Source organism: Myotis brandtii, unplaced genomic scaffold (assembly GCF_000412655.1).
Source record: "Myotis brandtii unplaced genomic scaffold, ASM41265v1 scaffold56, whole genome shotgun sequence".
NCBI lineage: Eukaryota > Metazoa > Chordata > Mammalia > Chiroptera > Vespertilionidae > Myotis > Myotis brandtii.
In genome coordinates this window covers 2813289-2828565 of record NW_005370080.1, presented here as the reverse complement: position 1 = coordinate 2828565, position 15277 = coordinate 2813289, and the positions used below count along the sequence as shown (strand labels likewise).

The following is a 15277-nucleotide window of genomic DNA, read 5'->3' as shown; positions in this document are numbered from 1 at the left end:
TCATCAATCTTGTTTATCCTTTCAAAGAACTAGCTCTTGGTTTCATTGATCTTTTGTATTTTTTTTTTGTCTCTATATCATTTATTTCCACTCTGATTATTATTATTTCCTTTCTTCTGCTCACTCTTGGATTTTCTTGTTGCTCTCTTTCTAATTCTTTAAGTTCCATAGTTAGATGGTTTATTACCAGTTTTTCTTGTTTTTTGAGGTAGGCCTGTAATGCTGTGAACTTCCCTCTCAGGACTGCTTTCACTGTATCCCATAGATTTTGGATTGTTGTGTTTCATTGTCATTTGTTTCCAGGATGTTTGTTTTTTTTTCTTCTTTGATCCCTTTGGTAACCCACTCATTGTTTAATAGCATGCTATTCAGCCTCCAAGTGTTTGAATTTTTGTGATTGTTTTTATTGTAGTTTATTTCTAATATTATGCCATTGTGATCTGAGAAGATGCTTGATGTGATTTCAATCTTCGTGAATTCGGAGAGACTTTGCCTGTGCACTCTTATGGGGTCTATCTTTGAACATGTCCCATGTGCTCTTGAGAAGAATGTATATTTTGTAGCTTTGGTGTGGAATGTTCTGAAGAGGTCAATTAAGTCCATGTGATCTAGTGAGTCATTTAGGATTGCTGTTTCTTTGCTGATTTTTTTGTCTGGAGGATTTATCTAGTGATGTCAATGGGGTATAAAGTCTCCTACTATATCAGTCTCTCCCTTGATATCTTCCTGAAGTTTTTTATGTATTTGGGTGCTCCTGGATTGGGTACATATATGTTTACCAGAGTTATATCCTCTTGTTGTATCGACCCCTTTAGAATTGTGAAGTGGCCTTCCTTGTCTCTTGTTATGGTCTTCACTTCTATTTTGTCAGATACCTGAAAGATATTTTTCCATTCCTTCACTTTCAGTCTGTGTGAGTCCCTTGTTCTGAGGTGGGTCTCTTGTAGACAGCATATATATTGGTCATGTTTTCTTATCCATTCAGCCACTCGATGTCTTTTGATTGGAGCATTTATTCCATTTACATTTAATGTTATTATTGATAGGTACTTGTTTATAGCCATTTCTATTTTTTATGCCCGTGTTCCTTCTTCCCTTTCTATTTCTTCTTTTTACAACATTCACTTTAGCATTTCTTGCATTGCTGGCTTGGTAGTGATAAACTCTTTTAGCCTTTTTTTGTCAGCAAAGCACCTGATTTCCCCTTCAATTTTGATTGATAGTCTTTCTGGATAGAGTATTATTGGACTCAGTCCTTTGCTTTTCATCACTTTGTATACTTCACATTCCCTTCTTCTGGCCTGATTTGTTTCTGTTGAGAAATCATTTGATAATCTGATGGGAGATCCTTTGTAGGTAACTCTCTGTCTCTCCCTTGCAGCCTTTAAGATTCTCTCTTTGTCGTTAGCATTTCCTATTGTAATCACGACATGTCTTGGTGTGGTTCTTTTTGGGTTCATCTTGCTTGGGACTCTCTGTACTTGTGTGACTTTTTCTTCCCCATATCAGGGAAGTTTTCTGTCTTTATTTCTTCAAATAGGTTCTCTAATCCTTGCTGCTCTTCTTGTCCTCTGGCACCCTTATTATACATGTTACTTCATTTCATGTTGTCCCAAAGTTCCCATAGGGTCTCCTCCTGCTTTTAATTTTTCTTTCCGTTTATTGTTCAGATGGGGCTTGTCCCTCTACCTTATCTTCTAACTCACTGATTTAGTCCTCCGCTTCTTCTAGTCTACTGTTTAAACCTTCCATCGCATTTTTGATTGTAGCTATATCACTTTTGATATCTTCCTGATTTTTGCATAGATTGGTGATTTTCTCATCCAGTTTATGAACTGTATGACTGTTACTCTGAATTCTTTTTCTGACACATTGCATGCCTCAGTTTCACTTATTTCCTTTCTTGGAAATTCCTCTTTTCTTTCCTCTGGGGATTGTTTCATTGTCTCCCAATTTAGTTAATGATTTTCGCCAACCGGTGGTTCGTGACGTCTGAAAGGTTGGCAACTGCTGATTTAAAGTGTATCTTTTTCCAAACTTTACTTTTAATCTATTTATATATGTACTAGAGGCCAGGTGCTCAAAAATTCGTGCACAGGAGGGGGGTGGTCCCTCAACCCGGCCTGCCCCCTCTCACAGTCTGGGAGCCCTCAGGGGATGTCCTACTGACAGCTTAGGCCCGCTCCCTCTGCGGGAGGCCACTGGGCTCATCATGGGAAGGCATCGCCCCCATCACCCCACTGCTGCTGCCATTGCCGGCCACAACAGCTGTGAGGCCTAAGCCCCAGGCCTCACAGCCTCCAGACCTTGCAGCTGCCTGAGCCCATGGCTGCTGTGAGCCCCAGACCTCCCAGCTGGTCTGAGCCCACAGCTGCCATGAGCCCCGGGCCTCACAGTCACTGTGGCTTTGTCAGAATGGACGTCCGGAAGACATCTGCCCTAATTAGCATATTACCCTTTTATTAGTTTAGATATTTAAAATGGAGTTTTTGTACATAGTATATATCTGGAACTTAACTTTTTTATCAGTCTGGCAAGCTCTCTGTTTTAATTCATGTGTTAGACCATTCCTTTTAATGTTCATACAGTTGGATTAGAACTTACCATCTTGCCAGCTATTTTTTATTTGTTTTCTTTTTATACCTTAATTGAGCATTTTTATAATTCTATTTTATCTTCTTTATTGACTTGTTATTTGTACCTTTTAAAAATTTTAGTTGTCTACCTTTAAGTAATATTACATTGTTTTACATGTAGTATAAAGACTTTATAACAGTATATTCACAGAATCTTTCCATCTTTTGTGCTAGTGTTGTCTTGTCTTTTACATCTACATGTAATGCTGTAAACATATAGTACATTGTTACTGCTTTGCTGTAAACATTCAGTTAGATTAAGAGCAATTTAAATTTATAAAAATTTATTTTACCTTAATTTTTTCTATTTTTGATGCTCTTTATTTTTTAGTGTAGATCCAAGTTTCCATTTGCTACCGTATTCTTTCTGCCTAAAGAAATTTCTTTAACATTGATTATGGTCTACTGGCAGTGAAACCCCTCCTTTTGTTTTTCTAAGAAAATCTGAATTGCTTTCATCTTTGAAAATTATTTTCAATGGGGATAGAATTCTGGGTTTGAGACTTCTTTGTTACTTTGTTTTTCAAATGTAGCATTTCATTCATTCTTTTTTGTAGTTTCCATCTCTCATCTGAAGTTCCCATTTGATATTGTATGTTGTCCACCTTTCCCATTAAAGTTTTTAACATATTAACTAGAATTATTTTAAATTATCTGTCAGTTGTAGCATCTGTGTCATATTGACTGGTTCTGACTGCTTTTCCTCTTTTAAGTAATGTTTTTTCCTTGCCTTTTGTGTGCCTAGTAATTTTTGTGGAAAGTTTGACATCTTGTACAAGGTGGTACAGACTAATGTAAATAGTATTTTTGCCTGGTAATGGGCATTCCACTCCTTCTGCTAGGCCTAGTGTGGGAATTTTTCTAGTTGGACTGGGTTTGAAAGATTTCTTGTTTGATGTGGCTACCCTTAGTGCACCAGAGGCATCAAATTCCTGTAGAGATACTTCGTGTTTGTATTGGAAGATGGACTACAAGACCAATGCCTATTCAATTCTAATTTTAGGTCTTCTCTTTGTATAGTGCCTCACAGATGGTTGCTCTGTACATTGTTGTTCTGCTGCCTCTCTCCTAGCAGTATTTTGTGGTCACTAGTCACATAAAGCTCTTTAACTTGGCATTAAGGGGTGATGAGGAGATTGTGTGCCATCACTGTGTTGATCTAGCCTCAGTCTTCTACAGGTACGTGTTCTTAAATTTCTGGGCTGTGGCCCTCTCGTTCTCCTTCCTATCCCCCCTTCAGCTGGTAATCTATTCCTCCTCAAGGAGTAGAGTTGTATCTTCTCTCCTATTCATTTCCCTTCTTCACAACAGTGAGTTTCTGAGGGCAACCATGCGTATTGCCTTTCCCAATACAGGGAAAGGTTTTCCTCCTCTAGTGGAGAGAGAGGAGATGGATTCAGATGGAATTCCTTGCCCTCCTGTATGGCTGCTGCTCCTTTTCTCCTAGCTCTGGACCACAGTGGACACTTGGTGCTCTTTTCTGTGAACACTTCGGTGGGGTTCATGGCATTGAGCTGCAAGAGAGTGTAGCCCCAGAGTGTGTACACAATCCTGCCAGCCCACACTTGACTCTGATCAATCTTTCAGCTACTTAGCAGACTTCCATTGCTCAGTATCCTGTTGTGTCTACCCCCGATGAAAGAAGCTTGTGTCTTCAGTCTTCCTACAGACACTGTCTCTGCTTAGAGTTTGAGCTATTTGATTACCTGGGACCTGAGCTTTATGATGAATTTTGGAAAAGTCATAAATTTAAAGTTAGGCCCACTTTTTAAAAAAGAAAAAAGTAATAGTTTTTAAGGTAAAGTAACTCCCTACTTAGACTTTGCAGCAGGTTGGTCTGTAATGAAATCAGCCCCCTCTTGGTTCCCTGTCCTCCCAGTCATCCAGCTTCTTCTGTTTTTACTTTCTACTTTCCCCTTTAAAAGAAAAGGCCTCTCTAAAAATATATCTGATTTGGCACTACTGTGGCAAATTTAAAACAAATTGGGAATGACTCTAATTTTAGAATTTCAAATATCAGACAGTATAGGGGAGGTATTATTGAAGCAGAGATCAGGACATTTACCCAGAAATCACCCATTCCATTTCCAGCATTGGCACCTGCTAGGACTCAATAAATTAGTATTATTTATTTATTACTTTACAACAAAATAGTAGAGCCCTTAAAACAAAAAGCTTATGAAATCACATGTTAAAGGAACCTATATGCATATATTTTATCTTTGATCATTTTAATTATAAAACAACACGTGCTTGGGATAAACACATAAAAGCTGCAGTCTGCTCCACCTTAGAAATTATTACCTGCAAATGTTGGTGCTGAGCCTTTGAAACTTTTCTCAAAGAACTTTGTAATATAGAAAAAAATGGTAAAATAAATTAATATACAGACCATTTGGGGAAGCCAGGAGATATACCGATTGCGTATTTCTTTATTTACATTTTCTTCTTTTTAAAAATGTACATGTAAATGCACAATGTATCTCAGCTAAGCTGCACATGGTCTGGTATCTTCTCAATTCAGCTCAATGAGGAAGAAATGCCTGTAGGTGTTTTGTATTCTTTTCCTATTTAACTTTTAAAATTTATTTTCTAAGGGAAAGAGCCTCTAACTTTGCAAGATGTTGACTAGATAAAGTTTATGAGCTAATGAAAATTTTGAGACTTTGTTGGACCATCTTGAAAATTCCTCATCGGACACAGTCTCACATGACCTTCTGAAGCTGTTGTGAATGAATTTTAGTTAAGATTCCCCTTCCTGGGAGGGTTGGGTTGAATCATCATAGAACAAAAATGATAGGAAAATTTAGCACCTAAGTAAAAGTAAGTAAAAGGAGACTTAAATATGAGAGAGTATTACTAATCAGAGAACATACAAACATGTCAAAAATACTATTCAAGTATTAAGGAAAATTACTCTGCTTATAAATATGAAATGCCATTTTGTTTTTGTTTAGTTTATTTTTAATTTGTTCAATAAAAGGGAAATGCAAAGAACTATATATAAAAAAAGAACTCAGGAAAAAATTGTATTGAAATCTGTTAAATTTTTTAATATAGTTCAGTCTTTTCGGGGGGGGGGGTTATAAATATATTTGAGATCTTTATTGTGATGTTTTTTATATATGACCCTCTGCCTGTCTGCTTTTTCGAAGCTCATTTCATGTTCTGCATCTGCAACAAAGCCTGCCCTGGCCATGCCACTGTCTATTAGTGCCTCACTTCTCTGATTCCTGTTGCACTGATTGACTCACTCATTTTGCCCCATGTCATTCTCCTCTACTAAATTGCAGGCTTTTTGTGGGTAGAGTCCTTGTCTTTTATATTCCTCACAGTATTGCCAAGCTTATGAAAAAAAAATAAAAGATTGCATTTGTCCAGTTGCAAAACATTCTGTAACATACCCTCTTGGTTGTTTTTATTAGACGATAGGCAAAGATTCGGTTACGAGCGGTCGGGGTACGATCTTGAGGAGTCTGATGGTCCAGATGAGGATGATAATGAAAATGAAGATGATGATGAAGACAGCCAGGCAGAATCTGTTCTTTCAGCAGCTCCCTCCGCCACGGCCAGCCCGCAGCATCTTCCATCTAGAAGTAGCCTTCAGGACTCCATGGGTGCTGACGAGGACATCAGGATCACCGATTGCTTTTCTGGGGTCCACATGGACCCAATGGACATTCTGCCCAGAGCATTGCCCACTAAGATGACCGTACTTAGCACAGTGCAGTCAGACCACAGCAGGCAGGCAGAGTCCCCCCTGAGGACCAGGCAGCATGCGAGCGAGGAGGATGGGACACCTACTCCTGCAGACTCTTCTGGGTCACCTGAAGCTGCACCCAGGTCTCCATGTCATCAGATGTCTGTGGACTACCCGGAATCAGACAAAATTCTGAGAAGTTCTGTGGGCGGAAAGGCTATTGCTTTAATACAGGTAAATGGTTTGTTGTTTTCCTTTTGTTTAACCCATTTAATATGGGGAGCCTAATAGCTTAAGAAAATAATGTTCTCAAATTACTCACTTATGGCTAACTCAGTGTGTTTAAGCCTCTTTGTTAATTTGTTTTATTTAAGGGCAAAGGATATTTATTTCCTTCTGATTCTGGTTAGGTGTTTTAGTCAGAGTTCACATAGTGTATTATAAATCTGTGAAAGAACCAAATGGATCTTTTAAAATATACTCATTTATTTTTATTTGCTTTTTTTTTTAACATCTTGAAATAAAAACGTGTATGTGCCTGTTGAGAACGTGAATCTTGGACATATTTATCTGTGGCTGTTCTGAGTTGTTTTTCCAATGGCATCGATCTGATGGATTTGCACTAGATTATCCAAACGTTTTATACTTTGTCCCTGTTGGCAAAACAGCTACCAGTTTCTATGGCAAAGTTAATGTGACACAAACAAACATATCAAGAAGTTCATTTTGCTTGAATGATCAACTTACTGTGGTCGCTTGGGAAAGCTTCCTGCCCAAGAACCAGCGCAGGGCCAGACACAGGCCTCAGGAAAGTCACTCTGGGCGCTGTGATGGTTCCTTGCTTTTAGCCTGGCGGCTGCGCGGGACATCTAATCCTTAGAGGAAGGCATTCTCCTGCCATCGAAAGGTCTCTGTCCTCTAGCGTATACTGACAGTTGCACTAGGAATTATTTCTTCATGTGGTTTACTAGGTAACACTGGAGAAAAATAAAGACTTGAAAGCATGCATTTCTGTAGATTACCCTAAATTTGAAATTAAATTATATTAACATTTAAATATTAAATATTTAGAGTAAATTATTATGTAGGTTAATGCAGCTCTGTAGTATAGATATCAAGAAAGCTGATATTGCCCTAACCGGTTTGGCTCAGTGGATAGAGCGTCGGCCTGTGGACTGAAGGGTCCCAGGTTCAATTCCGGTCAAGGGCATGTACCTTGGTTGCGGGCACATCCCCAGTAGGTATGCAGGAGGCAGCTGATCGATGTTTCTCTCTCATTGATGTTTCTGGCTCTCTATCCCTCTCCCTTCCTCTCTGTAAAAAATCAATAAAATATATTTTTTAAAAAAAAAAGAAAGCTGATATTTAAGTGATAACTTGGATGGATGAGAGGATAGGCAAGATTCCTCCTCCTAACATTCATACTTTCATATGGGTTACCGGTGCTCTAAGCTTCTCTGTCCCAGAGTCCCTCACAGCCTGCCAGTGCCTGGAAACCTGCTTTTCAGGAGACACTTCATAGACTTGTGAATGGATAAACCACCAATAGAACTTTTTATCAATGGCAACTCTTTATTTTATAAATGAATGATTCTCCAATTAATTCTTACCTGAGTTTATACTTATGGTCAACTAATATCTCAATTTCTCAATGACTCCTCATCTCTAAAATAGGGTGGAGCTGGTGGAGCCAGCAATAAAAACAACAAAAGCTGAATATAATTATGGCCACATCACAGGATCAGTTTCAGTATAAAAGAGGCGATACCAAGGAAATGTGAAAAATGCAAAGTACTTTACAAAAATGTGCTGCTGTTATTTGTCCTAGAAAATAAGAGATTAAAAGGGCAATCTTTTTTTTCTCTATTGGAAATTTATGTTTTTAACCAAAATAGAATTTTTAGCAAACTCATAATTTTATAAAATACAAATGTGCATTCCTTCACCTCATTAGGAAGAATAGCATTTTAGCTGAGTGCCTAAGAAAGCGCTGCCCTGAAGAGTTCTTCTCTCTTGTCTTTTAGAACACATCTTCTGTGAGCCTTCCTCCTGCAGCAGAGCTCAGCCTCCAGACGGCCGTGGGGAGTCCTCCAGGGGCCTCACCTCAGCCTGACACTCAAGAACAGAAGCAGCAAATAACTGTCCCACCGACTCCAGGCCTGCCTTCTCCCCAGACTCATTTGTTTAGCCACCTTCCTCTGCATTCCCAGCAGCAGTCAAGGACACCTTATAATATGGTTCCAGTCGGGGGAATCCATGTGGTACCTGCTGGCCTCACGTACTCTACCTTTGTACCCATTCAAGCTGGGCCAATGCAACTTACAATTCCTGCTGTCAATGTAATTCGCAGAACTGTGGGCACTCCTGGGGATCCGATCACAGAAGTTTCTGGCACTACAAATCCCGCTGGAGTGGCTTCTCTCTCATTGATGTTTCTGGCTCTCTATCCCTCTCCGTTCCTCTCTGTAAAAAATCAATAAAATATATTTTTTTAAAAAAAAAGAAAGCTGATATTTAAGTGATAACTTGGATGGATGAGAGGATAGGCAAGATTCCTCCTCCTAACATTCATACTTTCATATGGGTTACCGGTGCTCTAAGCTTCTCTGTCCCAGAGTCCCTCACAGCCTGCCAGTGCCTGGAAACCTGCTTTTCAGGAGACACTTCATAGACTTGTGAATGGATAAACCACCAATAGAACTTTTTATCAATGGCAACTCTTTATTTTATAAATGAATGATTCTCCAATTAATTCTTACCTGAGTTTATACTTATGGTCAACTAATATCTCAATTTCTCAATGACTCCTCATCTCTAAAATAGGGTGGAGCTGGTGGAGCCAGCAATAAAAACAACAAAAGCTGAATATAATTATGGCCACATCACAGGATCAGTTTCAGTATAAAAGAGGCGATACCAAGGAAATGTGAAAAATGCAAAGTACTTTACAAAAATGTGCTGCTGTTATTTGTCCTAGAAAATAAGAGATTAAAAGGGCAATCTTTTTTTTCTCTATTGGAAATTTATGTTTTTAACCAAAATAGAATTTTTAGCAAACTCATAATTTTATAAAATACAAATGTGCATTCCTTCACCTCATTAGGAAGAATAGCATTTTAGCTGAGTGCCTAAGAAAGCGCTGCCCTGAAGAGTTCTTCTCTCTTGTCTTTTAGAACACATCTTCTGTGAGCCTTCCTCCTGCAGCAGAGCTCAGCCTCCAGACGGCCGTGGGGAGTCCTCCAGGGGCCTCACCTCAGCCTGACACTCAAGAACAGAAGCAGCAAATAACTGTCCCACCGACTCCAGGCCTGCCTTCTCCCCAGACTCATTTGTTTAGCCACCTTCCTCTGCATTCCCAGCAGCAGTCAAGGACACCTTATAATATGGTTCCAGTCGGGGGAATCCATGTGGTACCTGCTGGCCTCACGTACTCTACCTTTGTACCCATTCAAGCTGGGCCAATGCAACTTACAATTCCTGCTGTCAATGTAATTCGCAGAACTGTGGGCACTCCTGGGGATCCGATCACAGAAGTTTCTGGCACTACAAATCCCGCTGGAGTGGCTGAATTAAGCAGTGTCGTGCCATGTATTCCCATTGGCCAAATCCGTGTGCCAGGCCTTCAGAATCTCAGCACCCCGGGCTTGCAGTCACTTCCGTCACTGAGCATGGAAACCGTCAACATCTTAGGTCTCGCCAATGCCAACATAGCCCCGCAGGCGCACCCACCAGGGCTGGCTCTCAATGCTGTCGGACTTCAGGTTTTGACCGCAAACCCTTCATCCCAGGGCAGTGCCACCCCTCAGGCACACATCCCCGGCCTCCAGATCTTGAACATAGCATTGCCTACTTTAATTCCCTCTGTTAGTCAAGTAACCGTGGATGCACAGGGAGCCCCTGAAACACCAGCTTCCCAAAACAGGGCACGTGAGGTGCACCCCAAGCCAACTTCTATAGCCAGTGGGAACCAGGGCAGCAGGACCACATCTCCTCAGGGGTCACCTCAAGTCCAGCAGGAAAATGCAAAAAAAGTGCTCGATCCACCTGCCCCTGCAAGAGACCGCACAAGGCTTGATGGCGCTAGTAAAATGGACACAGGGAAGGCAGCCTCGGTCAGTCAAGTGAAGCCCACGTGTGAACTCCCTCCCATTCAGGGCAAACCAGCAGCCACGGCAGAGCCTCTGCTGAAGGCACATCCTGAAGGTTTCCCGGAGCGGTCAGGCCAGCACACTCTCGCTCCAGACAGGCCGGTGCCCAGGCCCGCGGCCCTGCCCCGCAGGCAGGCCACTGCCCAGTTCAGCGACGTGAGTAGTGACGACGACGAGGACCGGCTTGTGATAGCAACCTAGTGGCTGCTGCTTTGGGGTTTTTGTTTTTTTTATATAACACTTAAAGTTTTTTTTGAAAGCCCTCCTTCCCCTAAAGCACATTTTTCTGACATAAACTTATAACTAATCTTTGTGCAATCATGAACTTTGACCAATAATTGTTGTTTTGTGTCAGCTCCAGCCATTTTTGTACATGTTGTATAGACAATTGTGCCTTTTAGGAGTTTTATGTTTAGAAACTGTACAGATTGTTGAATATATATATAAAAATATATTATATATATGAAACCAGGTAGTTATTTGTGTTTAGTAAGAAAAACCTGTCAAATAAATCAACAGATTAAATTATATGTTGCACTGTTAAGTATAAATTTTTATGGCTGTGGGGCAGAGTGTCTGTAAAATTAGTATGTAAACTCCATATTTATTGTATTCATATTAGTCTTTGAAATGGGTCTGTCCTTCTTATGTAAGACAGTAACTTTACACTTCAGACAGATTTTCTGTGTTATGAAATGTTTCAGTAAAATATTGTTTACTGACTTTACATTGCTTTGGCTGTTCTTTCTTTATCATCATCTGGTGAGTGACCAGCCATCTGCATTCAGAAAATAGCCCTAGGTTACATTCTTTCCACACTTTCCTCCACCCTATTTGAGAAACAGGGACGTCAGTGGTATTACCACCATGTGAAACTCACTGCAATCCAGGCAGCTGAGAGGCCTATTTTCTTATTTCTGATGAGTAATTCTGTAGCTATTCACTTACTAGAAGGTTTGGTATTTAAGAGCACTTATGTATTTATAGCATATAGTCTGAAGTGGGCAAAGTCCCTCAATGTTGATGATTTCTGGTAAATGTAAAATAAGTTACAAAACTTAGGTTACTCAGTGACTATCTTTAGATATGATTTCTTCCTGTCTTGGGAGGCTTACCTATCCTTACTCATTCAGAAAAATTGGGCAGGGAACCTACAATTACCACTGCAGTGATTTGCATTATTTACTAAGCATTACAGATGCTATATTTGTCAGAAAATATTTTAATGTTGGAATTTGAATACTTAGCACATCATTAAAACAATGTATTCATATTTTTAAAAGCCTGCTTCAGGAAAATTTCAGGGATATGAAGGTGAAACAAGAGAGCATGGGGACCCAGTGATTCCACTTCTGAGTATATATTCAAGGAAATCCAAAATACTAATTTGAAAGAATATATGTATGCACCCCTATATTCATTGCAACATTATTTGCAATAGCAAAGATATGAAAGCAACCAAATGCCCATTAATAGACGAGTGGTTAAAAAAGTGGTGGTATATATATATACACAATGGAATATTACTTGGCCATAAAAAAGAATGAAATCTTACCATTTGTGACAGCATGCATTGACTGAGATGGTATTATGCTAAGTGAAATAAGACAGGAATAAAAATACCATATGATTTCACTTATATGTGGAATCTAAAGAGTATAATAAATAAACCAACGAAGTGAACAGACTCGTAGACAGAGAACAGACTGATGGTTGCCAGAGGGGAGGGGACTTGGGGGACTGGGTGAAAAGGAGAAAGGATTGAGAAATACAAATTAGTTACAAAATAGTCACTGGGATATAAAATACAGTTTGGGGGATATAGCCAGTAATATTGTAATAACTGTATGGTGCCAGGTGAGTACTGGAAATATAAAGGGGAACAACTTTATAAAGTATATGATGTCTAATCACTATGCTGTACATCTGAAACTAATTCAAAATAATATTGAATGTAAACTATAATTGAAAAAATTAATTTAAAAAATAATATATCTTTTTAAGGATAGGGAAAAAGAAGAGCATGGGGAAAGTAATCTAAGGAGTTTGGAGACCATTAATTATCATCTCTAGGATGAGCTCCAGCACCGGCAGGCTCTGATGGATCTGCCATGCTCTCCATACATACTTTACATTTACACTTTCCCACAGATTATGCAACAAAAATTTCAAAAATAATTACACTGCATTTTGTATTCCAAGATAAATTTTGAAGATAATTCTGGAAACTCCTATTATAGAAATTGCATTGCTTTATCAATGCAGTTGTAGAAACAGATCTATTCTCTGTCAAGTTTTTCAAAATGAATGTTTTAACTTTGTCTCATGCCTTTATGGTCTAAAATTTTAAAGGCATATAATAAGCATATTCTTATTCCATAGGCCTATTTTAAGTCCATGTGACTTTTAATTCAAAAGTAATGCTCGCCCTACCCAGTTTGGCTCAGTGGATAGAGTGTCGGCTTGCAGACTGAAGGGTCCTGGGTTCGATTCCGGTCAAGGGCACGTACCTTGGTTGCAGGTTCCCCAGCCCTGGTCGAGGTGCATGCAGGAGGCAACCAATTGATGTGTCTCTCTCACATTGATGTTTCTCTCTGTCTCTTCCTCTCCCTTCCACTCTCACTATCTCTCTAAAAATTAATGGAAAAATATCCTCCGGTGAGGATTAACAACAACAAAAAAAGTAATACTTTAGCACTGAGGATTTTCTAGTGTGTGTGTGTCTTTGTTTTTATTGTGGTTACTTTTTTTTCTTTTTTTAATATATTTTATTGATTCTTTTTACAGAGTGGAAGGGAGAGGGATAGAGAGTTAGAAACATCGTTGATGAGAGAGAAACATTGATCAGCTGCCTCCTGAACACCCACTACTGGGGGTGTGCCCGCAACCAAGGTACATGCCCTTGACCAGAATCGAACCTGGGACCCTTCAGTCCACAGGCCGACGCTCTATCCACTGAGCCAAACCCGTCAGGCCTATTTTATATTTTTAAATGTTATTAAATTTATTAGGATAAAATTAGTTAATAGGGCCATATAGTTGTTTTTTTCTCACCTAAGGATATGTTTTTATTGATTTTTTAGAGAGGAAGGGAGAGAGAAAAAAACATCCATGTGAGAAACAATCGGTTGCCTCCGAACAGCATGCACCCTGACTAGGGATCAAACCGGAATCGAACCTGGGACCCTTTAGTCCCCAGGCCGACACTCTACCCACTGAGCCAAACCAGTTAGGGGTTGACTTTTCTCTTTTTAACATTACATTTTTAGATCAAGCTTAAGCAACACCAAAAGTGACTTTCCTTAGAGCAGTGGTTCTCAACCTTGGCTGCACATTAGAATCACCTGGGAATCTTTTTAAAATCCTGATTTCTGGGCCTCATCCTCTGGAAATTCTGTTTCTTTGTTATGGGGTGGGGCCACAACATTAGTAACAAAGAAACAGAATTTCCGGAGGATGAGGCCCAGAAATTAGGATTTTAAAAAGATTCCCAGGTGATTCTAATGTGCAGCCAAGCTTGAGAACCACTGCCTTAGAGTAATTTTGTTGGAAAACAATCCATAAATCCTAAACACAGGATATTAAATCTCCCTATAATAAGAATCTTCTTCCAAACTGACTTCCCATGACTTTGAAGAATTATCTATTTAATATTCAGTGAATATAATATTTTAATGACATTAACTCCTATCATTGCAAAAAAATAAAAGTGTAAAACAATAGCAAAATATTTTTCTCTATAAATTGTATAATCTGAAATCATGAGGCCTTAATTGCATATATTGGAATCAACGAGAACCTTGCACATGCAAGTTCTGAGCACGGCACTACAGGCGTAAGTTAAAGCAGAGGCATAACCTTCCCTAGTGAGTTAACTGTTCTCTGAGTCAGGGGTGGACCTGAAGAAGACAGACAACCAAAATCCAGTAATAGTTTAAATACCAACCAATTCCAATACTGTGATGCAAGATACAAAAACTATTAGAAGGCACACGTTCTACCCTGAAGGAGCATGTCTGCTTAAGACTTATGCCATAAGAACTAGGTAATAATACTATACTACATTCTAGACTATAAATGTTGCAAGAGTTAAAGTTATTGTCTTAAGTAATTAAAGGACAATTTTTATATGTTGGGAATTGGTGTATTTTTTAAATTTTCATTATGGAAGATAAAGCTCTTTAAAGTATAGTTGACATACAATATTATATTAGTTTCAGCTGCACAATATAGGGATTTGACATATCCTATCTAATAAAAGACAAAAAGGGTAATTGACCGTACCTTCGCTACACTTCCCATTGGCTAATCAGCGCCATATGCAAATTAGCCGCATCAAAGATGGCGGCTAATTTGCATACTGCAGGCAGGGCTGGCCAGCGCCAGACGCCATCCGGGCTCCGGGTGCAGTCCTGGGCGGCCGGGCTTAGGCGGCGCGATCACATCACCTAAGCTCCGCCCCAGCCGGGACCCCCGTGTGCCGCCTAAGCCCCGCTGCCAGCTGGGACCTTATGGCGATCCCAGAGCAGGCAAGTGCGGAGGGCCGGTGGCCCCTAGGTGGGCCTGCTCCTGGGATCATGGTGATCCCAGAGCAGGCAAGTGCAGAGGGCGGGCAACCCCCAGGTGGGCCTGCTCCTGGGTTCATGGCGATCCCAGAGCAGGCAAGTACGGAGGGCAGGAGGCCCCCAGGTGGGCCTGCTCCTGGGATCGCCATGGCGATCCCAGAGCAGGAAAGTTCCCCACAGGCAGCACCCAGCAGGGCCTGCCCCCGGTCTCTGCAGTGATCCGGTGAT

The 15277-nt window shown here is 40.1% G+C and overlaps 1 protein-coding gene across 1 annotated transcript in view; it reads left to right on the top strand.

The window, feature by feature from the left end:
- The window catches only part of HIVEP1 (human immunodeficiency virus type I enhancer binding protein 1), a 172546-nt gene extending 161335 nt beyond the window's left edge, over positions 1-11211 (top strand). The window contains exons 8-9 of the mRNA XM_005878441.2: positions 6062-6570; positions 9510-11211. Of these exons, the coding sequence (XP_005878503.2) occupies positions 6062-6570; positions 9510-10685 (1685 nt within the window). The 3' untranslated portion in view covers positions 10686-11211. The remainder of the gene's footprint in view (positions 1-6061; positions 6571-9509) is intronic.
- The last annotated feature ends 4066 nt before the right edge of the window (positions 11212-15277 follow it).